Source organism: Rhinoraja longicauda, chromosome 13, assembly GCF_053455715.1.
Source record: "Rhinoraja longicauda isolate Sanriku21f chromosome 13, sRhiLon1.1, whole genome shotgun sequence".
Lineage (NCBI taxonomy): Eukaryota > Metazoa > Chordata > Chondrichthyes > Rajiformes > Arhynchobatidae > Rhinoraja > Rhinoraja longicauda.
The window spans coordinates 53,216,367-53,234,588 of NC_135965.1; the positions used below are offsets into that span (position 1 = coordinate 53,216,367).

General features: G+C 42.3%; 1 protein-coding gene across 1 annotated transcript in view; it reads right to left on the minus strand.

The window, feature by feature from the left end:
• LOC144599723 (neuroserpin-like) overlaps positions 1-18,222 on the minus strand; it is a 48,303-nt gene that overhangs the window by 28,008 nt on the left and 2,073 nt on the right. The window contains exons 2-4 of the mRNA XM_078410984.1: positions 9,977-10,250; positions 2,121-2,351; positions 114-308 (exon numbers count right to left, since the gene is read on the minus strand). Coding sequence (XP_078267110.1) covers positions 114-308; positions 2,121-2,351; positions 9,977-10,229 — 679 coding nt within the window. The 5' untranslated portion in view covers positions 10,230-10,250. The remainder of the gene's footprint in view (positions 1-113; positions 309-2,120; positions 2,352-9,976; positions 10,251-18,222) is intronic.

Here is an 18,222-nt window from a genome sequence, read left to right on the forward strand (position 1 = left end):
GAAACAAAGAAATACTGTTCTCCATCAAATCTGAACTATCATTTCCTTTGCCACAGCAGATGGACGGAAAGGTCAGTTTTAACTAACGACAAAAGAGCCAAACATTTGCTAACCGTAGAAGAAGTCCCCTTGTTGATACATCATGGGGATCTGTATCTCACTCTCATCGTCTTTAGTAAAAGGGAAAGTGCGTGTGTGCTCCGGTCGGAACTGCGACTTCCAGTTCCCTTTGAAGTAAATTGCATTGATGAGAACAACATGGGTCAAGGCACTGAAGTCCTTCTGTGTTAAAAGGCTTTGGATTTTGTCTGTGTAAATAAGAGAAAATATCAAAATCAGTTCATGTTACAGAGGCACAGATTGAACATTTGGCCCAACACCCAAACACATGGGAATTAAATAACAACAGTAACGTTGAGGTCTGAAGAAGGGTCCCAAACTGTCCATCTACTTGTCTAGGAAGGAACAGCAGATGCAGGTTTACACTGAAGATAAACACAAAGTGCCGGAGTAACTCAGCGAGACAGGCAGCATCTCTGAAGATAAGAAATGGGTGACGTTTCTGGTCGAGACCCTCCTTCAGTCTGAAGAAGGGTCTCAATCCAAAACGTCACCCATTCCTTCTATCCAGAGATACTGCCTGTCCTGCTGAGTTACTCCAGCATTTTGTGTCTACCTTGTATAATTTATATTCATATGCATGGAAACAGGTCCTTGAGCCCAGCTTGCCCACACCAACCAACAAGTCCCATCTACGCTGGTCCACCGATCTGCATTTGGTCCATACCCCTCTAACCATGTCCTATCCATGTACCTGTCTTCATGTTTCTTAAATGTTGTGATAGCCCCTGCCTCAAGTACCTCCTCCGGCAGCTTGGTCCATACACTCACCACCCTCTCTGTGGAAAAGGTCACCCTTTGGATTCCTTTTAAATCTCCCCCCCCCCCCCCTCATCTTAAACCTATGTCCTCTGGTTCTTGATTCCCTACTCTGCGTAAAAGACTCCCCACCATCATTTTTTCAGCAACTCTTTATTGATCCGGACAAAATCACGGAAGCACATTCGAAATCCACCTCCCCTCCGGACGTCCCCCCGAAAATGTGGTGACCAGGCCGAGTGAGGCGGCTGATCTCGACCTCATCGGGACTTCCGCGGCTGATCGGTGGGTCGACCGCCCCTTGCGGCCGGGGCTCTGGAACTCCGGCCCAACCGGAGCCGGCAGATCCGTTCCCATGGCCGACTTTGTGGGCTGGTATCCTTCCCCACCCCCCTCCCCCCACCCTCCCTCACCCCCTTCCTCCTCCAGGCCTTGACTATGGTTGGTCCGGCAAAACAAATAATACGCAAGGATCTGGAACCGAGGGTGCCGGGAATTTCGGTGGCAGATTTGCGAAGGTTTCCAATCCACAAGCCAAGAATTTCAAAAGCAGTAAGATTCACGGAATCTATTCCAATTTGGTAACAACGCCCATCGTCAGCATGTTCTCCACAGGTCTGCGATGTTGCTCAACAATATTTCACAGTGCGGCAATATTTACCATCGAAGGTAGACACAAAATGCTGGAGTAACCCAGCGGGTCAGGCAGTATCTCGGGAGAGAAGGAGTGGGGGACATTTCTGATCGAGATCCCATGGGCCTCAACCCGAAACGTCACCCATTCCTTCTCTCCCGAGATGCTGCCTGACCCGCTGAGTTAGAATAATATATTCCTTTATTCGTCCCACACCAGGGAAATTTACAGTGTTACAGCAGCAAAGTGGATAGCAAGAGATCATTCATTATAAATAAAAGTAAAGACACGGATAAATTGTATTCCTTAGCTGTTACTGTTGACTCATCTGCTGGGAGCAGTGCTGGTTGTGCAGTCTCACAGCAGCGGGAAGGAAGGGCCTCTTATATCTCTCCTTCACGCACTTGGGGTGAAGGAGTCTGTCACTGAAGGAGCTACTCAGTGCAGTGACCGTGTCCTGCATGGGGTGGGAGTCGTTGTCCAGCAGCGATGTTAACTTTGCCATCATCCTTCTCTCTCCCACCACCTGCACTGCTGTTACTCCAGCATTTTGTGTCTACCTGCGATTTAAAACAGCATCTGCAGTTCTTCCCTCCACGATATTTACCATCGGTTTGATTCCGTATCCACGCATTGATCTGATCGGCCACTGAAGACGGATCGCTGAAGTCCACCTTCTCAACCCCGGCACTGAAAAAACTCTTCACCATTCGCAGGTAATCATCACTGAGCTGAAACCCTGCTTGTACAAACAAGGCGTTGGCAACCTTCATGACATACTGCTGCCGGTCTGCTGTCATGGACTGGGAGAAGTCGGGCAAGAAGTCAAACTCCTCATCTGCACAGAACAGAAATCATACTTATCAATAAAACAGAGTCAGAGGGTGGTGAATCTGAGGAATTCATTGGAGGCCAAGTCAATGGATATTTTTAAGGAACATATCGACAGATTACCATTGAAGATAAAGAGGAATTTCTCTAATCAGAGGGTGGTGAAACTGTGAAATTCATTGCCACAGAAGGCTGTGGAGGCCGTCAATGGATATTTTTAAGGCAGAGATAGTTAGATTCTTGATTAGTACGGGTGTCAGGGGTTGTGGGGAGAAGGCAGGAGAATAGGGCAGAGGGAAAGATAGATCAGCCATGATTGAATAGCAGAGTAGGCTTGATGGGCCGAATGGCCTTATATACTCCAAAATAACGGGGCAGCACAGCTAGTAGAGTTGCTGCCTCACAGATCCAGAGACCCAGGTTTGACCCTGGCCTTGGGTGCTGTTGGTCTGGAGTCTGAACGATCTCCGTGGGACTGCGTGGGTTTCCTCCGGGTGTTCCGTTTTCCTACCACATCTAAAAGACGTGCAGGTTTGTAGGTTTATCGAACTCTGCAAATTGCCTCTAGTATAGGCAGTGGATGAGAAAGTGGCTTAACATAGAACTGGAGTGATCAGGTGATTGATGGTCGGGATGTAATCGATGGACTGAAGGGCCTGTTCCCATGCTGTATTTGCAAAGTAAAGGAGCATGTCCAGTCTCGGCCATCTCGTTAACATAGTAACTCTCTAGTAACAATAGAATATATGATATTCCATCGTATATTCATCTAAAATATAACCACCACACAGACAGCACACCCGAGGTTATGAACGAACCCAGGTTTCTGATGCTGAGAGGCAGCAGCGCCACCATTTTTTACCACCCCTACATTACTTCTTTGCAATAAACTTCATCTTCCAGTGTCTGGCGATTCCACCAGCTTGCTTATGCTCGGCTTTAAGAACACTGAACAGTGGGGAGGCGTGTCCAATGCTTGGCTGAGTAGACATAACTTTTCAGCACTCCCGAAAACAAAGCCCTAAACTGCTAAAAAAAGACGAACTAAAGGAAATCAAGTACTTTAAATCAAATCAGAAAGTATACAGAACGTACGGATGACTTCCAAGAAAGAAAAAAGAGGACTACAACGGCCACAGAAGCAAGGAAATCCAACAAAGGAATCAAGAAAAAAAATCGAAGGTAGGCCCACAGCTCTGATGGAGCAGGGGACTGGATTTGGTGACCCCTCGGCAGGCGGTGAGACTGGGGAGGGCTCCGGTACGAAGCTGGAGTCGGCTACTCCCAGCAAGTGCTCTTTGACTCGGGGCAAAATACGAGGGGGTCACCGTGAGTTACCAAAAAGGCCCACTGTTTGCCGAGAGGCTGCTGAAGGCGAGTCTGGACTTTCGGACACGAGTGATGATGAGGTAACGGGAGACCCCACTAGCAGTGGAAGTGGAAATGAGGAAGAAGAAAATCAAGAAGATACAGAGACTAATATGAAAACGATGTTTCAAGAAATTATTAACAGGCTTAAGAAAATTGAAGGAAATAACAAATTAATGAGGAGAGATAACAAGAAATTGCATAAGACTTTGAAAAAAATGGAGGAGAATTTTCAAACAATGACAAATAAAGTGGATAATATACAAATGGAAAATGAAATGTTAAAATCTAGAGTGGAAAAAAATGAAGACAGTATTACTGCTGCAGCAATTGAAAGCAAAAAGACGGCGGAGAAGTTGGATGGCTTGGAAAACTATAGCAGGAGAAATAATGTTAAAATTGTTGGTTTGCCAGAGGGAGTGGAGGGGGAAGACCCAATTAACTTTTTTTAAGATTGGATAGTGACTACTCTGGGAATAGATAAACAAGGTCAGATGGAAATAGAAAGAGCACGTAGGGCTCTAAGACCGAAACCCTCGGCTAATCAAAAGCCAAGATCTGTGTTGATTACATTTTTAAGATACCAAGATCGAGAATTGGTTTTCAAAACAGTCGGGAATAATATAAGAGAGGGAAAACCAATAGAATATGAAGGTACTAAAATAATCTTTTACCCAGACATCAGTAATGTCTTATTGAGCAGAAAAAAAGAATTTAATAAGGCAAAAAATATTCTATGGAAGAAGGGCTATAGGTTTATTTTACTGCATCCGGCTACTTTGAAGATTATGATCAACACTGGAGAAAATAATTTTTTTAAAGATTTTGTCAAAGCAGAAGAGTATGCGGAAGAATTGCCATCGAGAAATGCTTAAGAAGACTCATGAATGAATGATTATTAATAAGATCTGTATACTATAGAGGGGATTAATTGTATTAAGGATTGTTAATTTTTAGAAGTACTTGATACATCGGGGGGGTTGGAGAATGTGGATGCTCCACCATAATCATGGGCACAAGTGTGGTGCGGACCACACCTCGTATAATAGAGGGGGGTAATGTTGCTAATCTATTTATTAGCAACATTAGAGGGAGGGTTTATTTCTCTATCTCTCTTTTTCCTTTTCTGTTTTTATACCTGGACTATGGAGGGGAGCACATACTGGAAGAGGTATCAAGGTAAGGAAAAAGGGAAAAAAAAGGAATGAATGGATAACAAATTAAATTTTTTAAGCTATAATGTGAATGGGTTAAATGGACCGATAAAAAGGAAGAGAATTTTAACACAGATGAAAAAATTGGAAGTAGATATAGCTTTCTTGCAAGAAACACATCTAACGGAAAAAGAACATCAAAAGTTAAAGAGAGATTGGGTAGGAAGTATGGTCGCATCTTCTTTTAACTCAAAAGCAAGAGGGGTTGCTATCCTATTTAAGAAAACGCTACCAATTAAGATACAAAATATTGTAAGTGACCCAGTAGGTAGATTTGTAATGGTACATTGTCAAATTTTCTCAGAATTGTGGACCAAATATAGATGATGAGAAGTTTGTGCAGGGTACCTTTTTAAATCTGGCGGAAGCACATGAAAATATATTGATAGGGTGAGATTTCAATTTTTGTTTAGATCCAGTAATGGATAGATCAACAAGGACAACGACAAGGACAAGAGCAGCGAAGACAACCTTGAATTTAATGGAAATTTTAAATTTAATAGATGTTTGGAGGAAAAGCCATCCCAGGGAAAGAGACTACTCCTTTTATTCCAATAGACATGATACATATTCAAGAATAGATCTATTTTTGATTTCAGCTCAATTAAGAGGTAGAATAATACAAATAGATTACAAGGCTAGATTGCTATTGGATCACTCACCATCACTAATGAAAATTACGATGCCAGATAAAGAACAGTCCGTGTATAGATGGAGACTCAACTCTTTACTATTGAAAAGGCAAGACTTTTGTGATTTTATTCAAGGACAAATTGGATTATTTTTGGAAACAAATTTAAATTCAGTTGATGATAAATTTATTGTATGGGATGCAATGAAGGCTTATTTGAGAGGCCAAATTATAAGCTACTCATCTAAGATAAAGAAAGATTATAGGAAGGAATCTGAAAGATTAGAAAAAGAAATCACCGTATTAGAAAAAGACTTACAGAAAGCTTCTTCAGATACGAAAAAAATACAACTTGCAAATAAAAAATTTCAATAAAATACTTTACATACTTACAGAACAGAAAAACTAATATTACAAACTAACCAAAGATATTATGAATTAGGAGAAAGAGAGCACAAGGTATTGGCATGGCAACTGAAAGAAGAACAAATATTAAGAACAATAAATTCAATTAGAACAGATCAAAACATTATTACTTCTAAACCTAGAGAAATCAATGAGGTATTTAAGCAATTCTACACTAATCTGTACCATTCTGAATCTGAAAAGGATGAAATTAAGATAAATAATTTTTTATCCAAGATACAATTACCAACAATCTCTAATGAGGAGCAGATGGGACTAAATGCCTCCTTTACTTTGAGAGAAGTGGAGGAAGTATTATATTCTTTACCAAGTAATAAATCTCCAGGGGAAGATGGTTTCCCGCCTGAGTTCTATAAAAAATTTAAAGATTTGTTGTTACCAGTATTTATGGAAGTGATACATCAAGCGGAAAAAACTTCTACATTACCAGAATCCTTCTCAATGGCAATTATAACCGTAATTCAAAAAAAAGGGAAAGACCCTTTAAATGCATCTGCTTATAGACCAATATCATTATTGAATGCAGATTATAAAATAGTTGCTAAGCTTTTGGCAAGGAGATTGGCAGAATATTTACCGAAGCTGGTTAAAGAGGACCAAACTGGATTTGTCAAAAAAAGGAAAATATCTGATAATGTAGCAAGATTTATAAGTATTTTACATTTAGCACAGAAAAGAAAGGAATTGAGCGTAGCAGTTGCTTTAGATGCTGAAAAGGCGTTTGACAGGTTAGAATGGGATTTTTTATTTAAAGTATTAGAGAAGTACGGATTGGGAAATGGTTTCATTAACTGGGTAAAAGCCCTTTATAAACAACCTAAAGCCAAAGTGGTGACAAATGGCCAATCTTCTCAATCATTTAATTTGGAAAGATCTAGTAGACAGGGATGTCCCTTGTCACCGGCTTTATTTGTATTGGCCATTGAACCTCTGGCAGAGCTAATAAGATCAGATTTAGACATTGAAGGATTTAAAGTTAATCAGGAAAATCACAAAATTACTTTATTTGCAGATGATGTTTTAATTTGTCTTACTAGACCATTGGAATTCTTAAGAAAATTATATTTCAGACTGGAAGAATATGGGAAAGTATCAGGATACAAAATTAATAAAGACAAAACTGAAAGAATGCCTCTTTTTGAAGGTAATTATGATCAATGTAAAAGAGAAAGTCAGTTCAAATGGCAAAAAGAAGGCATGAAGTACCTAGGGGTTAAAGTAGATAATAAGTTAAATAATCTGTATAAACTAAATTATAAACCACTAATTAAAAAAATAGATGAGGACTTGAAGAAATGGATGAATCTTCCAATTACATTGCTAGGGAGAGTGAACTGTATTAAGATGAATATTTTTCCGAGGATACAGTATTTATTCCAAACACTGCCTATACCTTTACCAATTTTTTTTTTTCTTTCAAGAATTGAATAAAATTGTGAGAAATTTTCTTTGGAAAGGTAAAATGCCAAGAATGTCTATGGAAAAATTAACATGGAATTTGAATTAGGTGGACTGCAATTACCAAATTTTAAAAATTACTATCTGGCAGCACAAATGAGTTTTATTTCATCATTTTATCAAGAGGGTGGAAAAACAGCATGGGTTAAAATTGAAATGGATAAAATAAAAGAACTATGCCCAGAAGAATTTATCTATAAATGGGAAGCGAAGCTATTAGTTAAGGATCTATTAGTTAGGAAAACAGATCTGAATATTAGCATTGATGAACCAAGTTGGGAAAGATTGTGTTTAGAAAGTATGAAAAATACTATTAATGTGAGATATAGTTTAGTACAATATAATTTTTTACCCCAATTATATTTAACTCCGGAAAAATTAAACAATTTAAATCCAAATTTACCTGACATTTGTTTTAGATGCAACCAGGATGTGGGGACTTTTTTACACTCCACATGGGCATGTCCGAAGGTAACTCCTTTTTGGAAAGACCTAAAAAACTTTTTGGAACAATTGATGAATAAGACCATACCATTGGATTCAAGGTTGTTTTTATTGGGAGATACTAAAGGAATATTACCAAGATTAATTTTAGATAAATATCAGGAAAGATTTCTCAAAATAGCAATAGCAATAGCAAAAAAATGTGTAGCGGTCACTTGGAAAGATCATAAGGAAATAAGAATTGAAAGATGGTATGCAGAAATGCATAGTTGTATCCCATTAGAAAAAGCTACTTATAATCTGAGAAATAGATATGATTTACTTTTGAAACTTTGGAACCCATTCACTTTAAAAATAGGATTAAGAATTGGAAATATTTAATTTCAGGATTGTTTTGATACCCTTAAAAAGAATTTAATAAGAAATTAGCCGGAAGTGTTTCCTTCTTGTCTCCAGGTTTCCATCTTTCTTTCTTTCTTTCTTTTTCTTTCTTTTTCTTTCTTTCTTCTCCTTTTTCCTCTTTTTTCTAACTGGGGGGTGGGGGGGAGGGGGGTTATGGGTGGGGAGATAATACAGAACAATACATGTATAATCGAATTTATAATATATAATCGAATTTGTAATGTAGGTATCATTGGGTACGATGAGCTGTAACATGTATGTGCTTTGTTAAAATTTAAATAAAATTAATAAAAAATAAAAAAAAAGAACACTGAACAAGGGAACAGGCCGTTTGGCCCACAATGTCAAGAGACAATAGACGCAGAAGTAGGCCATTCGGCCCTTCGAGCCAGCACCACCATTCAATGTGTCCATGCTGATCATGATGCCAAAATAAAATAATCCAATCTGCCTGCACATGATTCATACTCCTCCATTCCCTGCAACATCTACATTGATATCTAAAAGCTTCGTGTATCCACCAATATCCCTGGATAATTGCATTTGGATAGAGTCAGAGTCACACAGAACGGAAACAGGACCTTCGGCCCGACTTGCCCATGCCAACCAATAAGCCCCAACAAATTGCATTTGAACAATGAACCATTAACCTCTGTAATGTTTCTCCAATTACCCACAAGACTAGAAAAACAAAACTTGCAACACCCACACACACATATATATAATATATATATATATATATATATATATACACATATATACATATAGCTTCTCGTGTCTCAGAACTACCCGTCACAGGATAGAACTTACCTTGAGCAGGTACTACTGCAACGTTTAGACAGGTACGTGGATAGGACAGGTTTAGAGGTTGAGTAGATCAGGACTGCTCTCCACTTGTGGTCGGATGATTCAGTTGCCGGAATCTGAATCTGTCCCCGAATCTGGAGGTGTGCGTTTTCAAACCTCTGTACTGTTTGCCTGATGGGAGAGGGGAGAAGAGGGAGTGGCCGCGGTGGGCGAAACTCGTGCTCGATTACACTGCTGGCCTTGCCGAGGCAGCGTGAGGTGTAAACGGAGTCAGTGGGGGGGGGGGGGGGGGGGGGGGGTTGGTTTGCGTGACGGTCTGGGCTGCGTCCACAATTCTCTGCAACTTCTTGTGGTCTTGGATGTTGCTGGGGTTCCCGAACCAGGCTGTGATGCGCCGTGATGAGATGCTTTCCACAGCACATCTGTGTAGAGGTTGGTGAGAGTTGTCGGGGGGGACAATAGACAATAGGTGCAGGAGGCCATTCTGCCCTTCGAGCCAGCACCGCCATTCAATGTGATCATGGCTGATCATTCTCAATCAGTACCCCGTTCCTGCCTTCTCCCCATATCCCCTGACTCCGCTATCATTAAGAGCTCTATCTAACTCTCTCTTGAAATCATCCAGAGACTTGGCCTCCACTGCCTTCTGAGGCAGAGAATTCCACAGATTTACAACTCTCTGACTGAAAAAGTTTTTCCTCATCTCTGTTCTAAATGGCCTACCCCTTATTCTTAAAGTGTGGCCCCAGGTTCTGGACTCCCCCAACATTGGGAACATGTTTCCTGCCCCTAACGTGTCCAATCCCTTAATAATCTTATATGTTTCAATAAGAACCGGGACGTGATGCTGAACAGAAAACAACGATAAAAGACGAGAGTTACCTCTTTGCTTGTAATTGGAGGCCATGACGTGTTGAATCTGCTGGAGGGTTGTGCCAGCAGCTCCGAGCTCAATCATTCCCAAAGCAATGGCAATACCGAAGGGGGAGTAAAAGATATTCTCCACGTTCTCCATTGACCTGAAGTGGTGGTAGAGCTTCACTGAAAGGTCGGCAATGGCATCATCCTGGAGGCCCCCATCGACTGTGACAAGTTTCACCATCAGAAGAATCAGCAGTCCCACCCATGTGGCCATGTCCTCAATTAATTCTCAAGCCTGCAGGGAAAGGACCAGTAGATTAATGGTACGACGCGAGAATATTATACGAAAAAAATAATATCCAAACAAAAGTTATATTTCAAGATGATCTTGCTGATTTAGTAAAGCAGCAAATGAAACTAGCCAAAGCTAGCTAGACACAAAATGCTGGAGTAACTCAGCAGGACAGGCAGCATCTCAGGAGAGAAGGACCGGGTGACGGTTTCGGGTCGACACCCTTCTTCATGCAGAATCAGTCTGAAGAAGCATCTCGACCCGAAACGTCACCCATTCCTTTTCTTCAGAGATGCTGCCTGACCCACTGAGTTACTCCAGCATTTTGTGATACCTTCGATTTGAACCAGCATCTGCAGTGATTTTCCTACCAAATGAAACTAGTCAATCGAAGCTAGCAAGGCACAAAATGCTGAAGTAACTCAGCGGGACAGGCAGCATCTCTGGAGAGAAGGACTGGGTAACATTTCGGGTCGAGACCATAAGTCCATAAGTGATAGGAGCAGAATTAGGCCATTTGGCCCATCAAGTCTACTCCACCATTCAATCATGGCTGATCTTTCTCTCCCTCCTAACCCCATTCTCCTGCCTTCTCCCCATAACCCCTGACACCCGTACTAATCACAAATCTGTCAATCTCCATCTCAAAAATATCCATTGATGTGGCAATGAGTTCCCCAGATTAACTGCCTACTGACTAAAGAAGTTCCTCCTCACCTCTTTTCTAAATGAGCGCCCTTTAATTCTAAGGCGATGACCTTCAGGGAGCTATGCACCTGCACTCCTAGATCCCTCTGCCCTACACTATCCAGAGCCCCATCATTTACTGTGTAGGTTCTGCCCATGTTAGACTTCCCAAAATGCAACACCTCACATTCTTCTGCATTAAATTCCATCAACCATTCCTCAGCCCACCTGGCCAATTGATCCAGATCCTGCTGCAATTTTTTACAACCATCTTCACTATCTGCAAAACCACCCACTTTTGTATCATCTGTAAACTTGAACCTGGAGGTCATGTTTCTCAGGCTCCTGTAGGTTCTTCCTGATGGTATTAGCAAGATGAGAGGGTAGCCAATGTGATGTGGAGATTTGATATGAGCCGCCTTTTTGAGGCAGCACCTCCTGTAGATCCTTTTCATGTTGGAATGGTCATACTTATTTATCTTGGCATCATTTTCGGCATGGGCATTGTAGGCTGAACAGCCTCCTGCTGTGCTCTATGTATGATAGTGTTTTAAGGTTTGACCATAGCTCTGTCGATGTCACATCGTTATGTCTATTCTCATTTTTTGAACTAATAACTTTGAACATTTTACCTTCTCCGTTGCTCAGAGTGGATGATAGATGAAACCATATTTTATGTTCTATATATAAACCAGTTGCTTGTTTCTCTTGGGAGACATGAGATTGCCGATGCTGGAATCTGGGGCAAGAACCAAAATGCTGTAGATCGGTGGGCCAGGCAGCAAAGCTGGTGAGTGGTGAGGGAATGGACAGTTGATGTTTTGGGTTGAGTCCCTACCTCTGATTTTTATTGCTCCACTGAAAAAAACCCTTTAAAGCATGCCATTGAAGAAGCTCTCCTCTGACTGCCAAGATGAATGGACTCAATGTGGAATGTAGACCGAGACCCTCCAGGAGTTCATTGCTTGTTCCTCTTGCTTTGGACACCTGCATGATCTTCTGGGAAGTCTCATCACATTTTTACTGCAAAATACCTTTTTCAAAAGTCAAAACAAAGCCTTTTCCTGCCCCTCCTTATGGGTGCTCATGATTTCTTTATTCTTTATTCCTTTGTTTTATTCTTCTACTTTCAGTTTATCAGGATGCATCACAGCTTAGTTTGGGAACAGCTCCATCCAAGACCGCAAGAAATTACAGCGAATTGTGGATGCAGTCCAGGCCATCACACAAACCAACCTCCCTTCCATTGACTCTATTTATGCCTCACGCTGCCTCGACAAAGCCAGCAGCATAATCCAAAGACGTACAGGTATGTAGGTTAATTGACTGGGTAAATGTAAAAAAAAAATCCCTAGTGGGTGTAGGATAGTGTTAATGTGCGGGGATCGCTGGGCGGCGCGGACTTGGTGGGCCGAAAAGGCCTGTTTCCGCGCTGTATATATATGATAAGAATGAGTCGCACCCTGGCCACTCCCCTCTCCCATCGACCAAAAGGTTCAGATGTGTGAAAACGCACACCTCCAGTTTCAGGGACCGTTTCTTCCCAGCTGTAATCAGGCACCTCAATCATCCTAATTCTATCTACCTCATTGGTGACCATTGGAATATCTTTGATCAGTCTTTACTTTGCACTCAACGATATTCCCTTATGTATCTGTACACTGTGGGCAGCTTGATTGTTATCATGTATTGTCTTTTGACTGGCTAGTAAGCAACAAAGGCTTTTCAATGTACCTCGGGTACACGTGACAATAAACTAAACTGAACTGGACTTATTAGGTTCCCCTTCCTTTTTGCCTTTAGACAATAGACAATAGACAATAGGTGCAGGAGTATGCCATTCAGCCCTTCGAGCCAGCACCGCCATTCAATGCGATCATGGCTGATCACTCTCAATCAGTACCCCGTTCCTGCCTTCTCCCCATACCCCCTCACTCCGCTATCCTTAAGAGCTCTATCCAGCTCTCTCTTGAATGCATTCAGACAATTGGCCTCCACTGCCTTCTGAGGCAGAGAATTCCACAGATTCACAACTCTCTGACTGAAAAGGTTTTTCCACATCTCAGTTCTAAATGGCCTACCCCTTATTCTTAAACTGTGGCCCCTTGTTCTGGACTCCCCCAACATTGGGAACATGTTTCCTGCCTCTAATGTGTCCAATCCCCTAATTATCTTATATGTTTCAATAAGATCCCCCCTCATCCTTCTAAATTCCAGTGTATACAAGCCCAATCGCTCCAGCCTTTCAACATACGACAGTCCCGCCATTCCGGGAATTAACCTAGTGAACCTACGCTGCACGCCCTCCATAGCAAGAATATCCTTCCTCAAATTTGGAGACCAAAACTGCACACAGTACTCCAGGTGCGGTCTCACCAGGGCCCGGTACAACTGTAGAAGGACCTCTTTGCTCCTATACTCAACTCCTCTTGTTACGAAGGCCAACATTCCATTGGCTTTCTTCACTGCCTGCTGTACCTGCATGCTTCCTTTCATTGACTGATGCACTAGGACACCCAGATCTCGTTGAACTCCCCCTCCTCCTAACTTGACACCATTCAGATAATAATCTGCCTTTCTATTCTTACTTCCAAAGTGAATAACCTCACACTTATCTACATTAAACTGCATCTGCCATGTATCCGCCCACTCACACAACCTGTCCAAGTCACCCTGCAGCCTTATTGCATCTTCCTCACAATTCACACTACCCCCCAGCTTAGTATCATCTGCAAATTTGCTAATGGTACTTTTAATCCCTTCGTCTAAGTCATTAATGTATATCGTAAATAGCTGGGGTCCCAGCACCGAACCTTGCGGTACCCCACTGGTCACTGCCTGCCATTCCGAAAGGGACCCATTTATCCCCACTCTTTGCTTTCTGTCTGCCAACCAATTTTCTATCCATGTCAGTACCCTACCCCCAATACCATGTGCTCTAATTTTGCCCACTAATCTCCTATGTGGGACCTTGTCGAAGGCTTTCTGAAAGTCGAGGTACACCACATCCACTGACTCTCCCCTGTCAATTTTCCTAGTTACATCCTCAAAAAATTCCAGTAGATTTGTCAAGCATGATTTCCCCTTCTTCAGACTAGTCGTTGTGCTAGTTTCACTGTCGTCTGGTGAGTTTCATTGTCTGTAACTCCTTTTCACTCGCCCACAGCTAACACTGGACCATTTCCTTGATCATCGTTACTTTTTTTGCAAATCTTTCATTTTTTTTCTTCTTCTATATCTCTCTATATCACCGTCTATATCTCTCTTTTCCCTTTCCCCTGACTCTCAGCTTCTCGACCCAAAACGTCACCTATTCCATCTCTCCAGAGATGCTGGTCTGACCCACTGAGTTACTCCAGATTTCTGTGTCTACCTTCGGTGTAAACCAGCATCTGCAGCTCCTTTCCTACTCGTGATATTTCAATGCGATCTTGCTGATTTAGTAAAGCCAACGCAGTAAACGCTTGGATATGCAAACCTTCTGTCTCCAGTTACCGTGGAAACGCAGAGCGCAAAATGAAACTTTCTTACAGTCAGCAAGGTTTCTTCAAAACACAGCCGGGTGCCATTTTGTGAATCTTTACATGTACGAATCTATCCAATGACATTATTATGCCCCAACATTCATCTCACACAAGTTTTGGTCTGAGACTCGGCTATTTTCTTACATTTTTCTCCCACTAACAGCAGATGTAGAGTCAAGAGTGTTTCTTTGTCCTCTGTCCCAGATAGAATCAATGACATTCTTATTTGCAGCAGCACAACAGAATATGTAAACATTATAATAAATCAGTGTGTGTGTGTGTGTGTGTATACAATGCCCTGCATAATGTTTGGGACAAAGACCCATCATTTATTTATTTGCCTCTGTACTCCACAATTTGAGATTTGTAATAGAAAAAAAAATCACGTGTGGTTAAAGTGCACATTGTTAGATTTTAATAAAGGGCATTTTTATACATTTTGGTTTCACCATGTAGAAATTACAACAGTATATATACATAGTTCCCCCCATTTCAGGGCACCATAATGTTTGGGACACAGCAATGTCATGTAAATGAATGTTGTCATGTAAATGAATGTAGTCATGTTTAGTATTTTGTTGCATATCCTTTGCATGCAATGACTGCTTGAAGTCTGCGATTCATGGACATCACCAGTTGCTGGGTGTCTTCTCTGGTGATGCTCTGCCAGGCCTGTATTGCAGCCATCTTTAGCTTATGCTTGTTTTGGGGGCTAGTCCCCTTCAGTTTTCTCTTCAGCATATAAAAGGCATGCTCAATTGGGTTCAGATCGGGTGATTGACTTGGCCACTCAAGAATTGACCATTGTTTTGCTTTGAAAAACTCCTTTGTTGCTTTAGCAGTATGTTTGGGATCATTGTCTTGCTGTAGAATGAAATGCCGGCCAATGAGTTTTGAGGCATTTGTTTGAACTTGAGTAGATAGGATGTGTCTATCCACTTCAGAATTCATTGTGCTACTACCATCAGCAGTTGTATCGTCAATGAAGATAAGTGAGCCAGTGCCTTCAGCAGCCATACATGCCCAGGCCATAACACCCCCACCACCATGTTTCACAGATGAGGGGGTATGCTTTGGATCTTGGGCAGTTCCTTCTCTCCTCCATACTTTGCTCTTACCAGCACTCTGATATAAGTTAATCTTCATCTCATCTGTCCACAAGACCTTTTTCCAGAACTGTGGTTGCTCTTTTAAGAACTTCTTGGCAAACTGTAACCTGGCCATCCTATTTTTGCGGCTAACCAGTCGTACATCACGTGTGGCGGCGCCTAACGGCTGCGGCTCGCTGGCAGTCTGTTCGTCTTTTTTCCTTTTTTTGTTGTTGTTGTGTGTCGGTGTTGGGATGGTTTTTGTTTTTGTTTTTTGGCTGTGTATGTGTGGGGGGTGTGGTGGGGTGGGGGAAACCTTTCTTTTTTAGGTCTCTTCCTCACAGCGCGGGGTGCGGCTCGGCCGTGGGGCCTTCCATCGCCCGCGGGGCCTTCCATCGCCCGGTGCGGCTCGGCCGCTGGACTTAACAGTGCCCGGTGCGGCTCGGCCGCGGGGCCTTCCATCGCCCAGCGCGGCTCGGCCGCGGGACTTTACATCGCTGGTGCGGCTCGGCCGCGGGACCTAACATCGCCCGGCGTGGCTCGGCCGCGGGACTTAGCAGCGCACGGTACGGCCACGGGGCCTTCCATCGCCCGGCTCGGCCACAGGACGTTTCAGCACCCGGTGCGGCTCGGCCGCGGGGACCCCCATCCCCTTGCGGGGACTGTGCGGGTCGGTCGGGGACGAGCTGTCTGTCCGTGGGCGTGGGGAAGAGAGTGGAAGTTTTGTTGCCTCCATCACAGTGAAGGGGTGTTTGGAGTCACTGTGATGGATGTTTGTGTTGGGGTCATGTGTCTTGTGTTCTTTTTTTTTGTGTGACTGCTATGTAATTTCGTTCGGTACCTTGGTACCGAATGACAAATAAATAAAGCTCTGTTTGCATCTTGCAGTGTAGCCTCTGTATTTCTGTTCATGAAGTCTTCTGCGGACAGTGGTCATTGACAAATCCACACCTGGCTCCTGAAGAGTGTTTCTGATCTGTCGGACAGGTGTTTGGGGATTTTGCTTTATTATGGAGAGAATTCTTCTGTCATCAGCTGTGGAGGTCTTCCTTGGCCTGCCAGTCCCTTTGTGATTAGTAAGCTCACCAGTGCTCTCTTTCTTCTCAATGATGTTCCAACCAGTTGATTTTGGTAAGCTTAAGGTTTGGCTGATGTCTCCAACAGTTTTGTTCTTGTTTCTCAGTCTAATGTCTTCTTTGACTTTCATTGGCACAACTTTGGTCCTCATGTTGATAAACAGCAATAAAAGCTTCCAAAGGTGAACTTTGGAAGACTGGAGTGAAAGGCTGAAGGAAAGACTGGGTGCTGAGAACTCTCTTAAACCTGCATTAAGGAGGCAGTTAAACACCCCTGAGCAATTACAAACACCTGTGAAGCCATGTGTCCCAAACATTATGGTGCCCTGAAATAGGGAGACTATGTATAAACACTGCATGGTGAAACCAAAACGTATAAAAATACCCTTTAATAAAATCTGACAATGTGCACTTTAACCACGTGATTTTTTTTCTATTACAATTTTCAAATTGTGGAGTACAGAGGCAAATAAATAAATGATGGTGTTTGTCCAAAATATTATGGAGTCAAGTCAAGTCAAGTCAATTTTATTTGTATAGCACATTTAAAAACAACCCACGTTGACCAAAGTGCTGCACATCTGATTAGGAAAAAAAAAGAAACATACAGTGGCAGGGCACAGTATACAAACATACACACACATATATACACACACACACACACAAAATCGTCAAGTCAAATATCTTTCATGTCCACAATATTAAATAACGCAAATAAATTCTGCCACCCTTTCATTCTGGTCTCTTGTGCAACAACCTCCATCTTCCTTGACGCTGGTAGACGTGACTTCATCCGTCTACGTCTCAGTGTCTGAAAAACCCTTCCATTTCTCCATCTCGTATGCTGAAGATCACTTTACGACACAAATTTCTGATTAAACCTTTGGTTACAATATCCTCCTTCATCTCAATGTAAATTTGTAACCGAATTCATTATCTGCAGTACCTTGGGATATCATTCTGTTTGCTCCAGCAATCCAAGCCAGTGGTTTGGTCAATACCAGCCCCAATCTCTTTATTATAATTCTTTTGATGGGATATTAATATATATATTTGGATATTTGGAAAAAAGATACCTCTCTGGGTGATGTCAGGCATTAAAAGGTAATGTCAATAGACAATAGGTGCAGGAGTAGGCCATTCAGCCCTTCGAGCCAACACCACCATTCAATGTGATCATGGATCTCTATCTAGCTCTCTCTTGAAAGCACCCAGAGAATTGGCCTCCACTGCCTTCTGAGGCAGAGAATTCCACAGATTTACAACTCTGACTGAAAAAGTGTTTCCTCGTCTCCGTTCTAAATGGCCTACCCCTTATTCTTAAACTGTGGCCCCTGGTTCCGGACTCCCCCAACATTGGGAACATGTTTCCTGCCTCTAACGTGTCCAACCCCTTAATAATCTTATACGTTTCAATAAGATCCCCTCTCATCCTTCTAAATTCCAGTGTATACAAACCTAGTCGCTCGTCTTTCAACTTACGACAAATGGAAACGGATACATTTTGTAACATTTCAATACATTAACTTCTTACAAATACATTTTCTTTAAAAAAAAAGAATCAAAATGGATCAATGGGCGGCTGGATACAGATTACCGT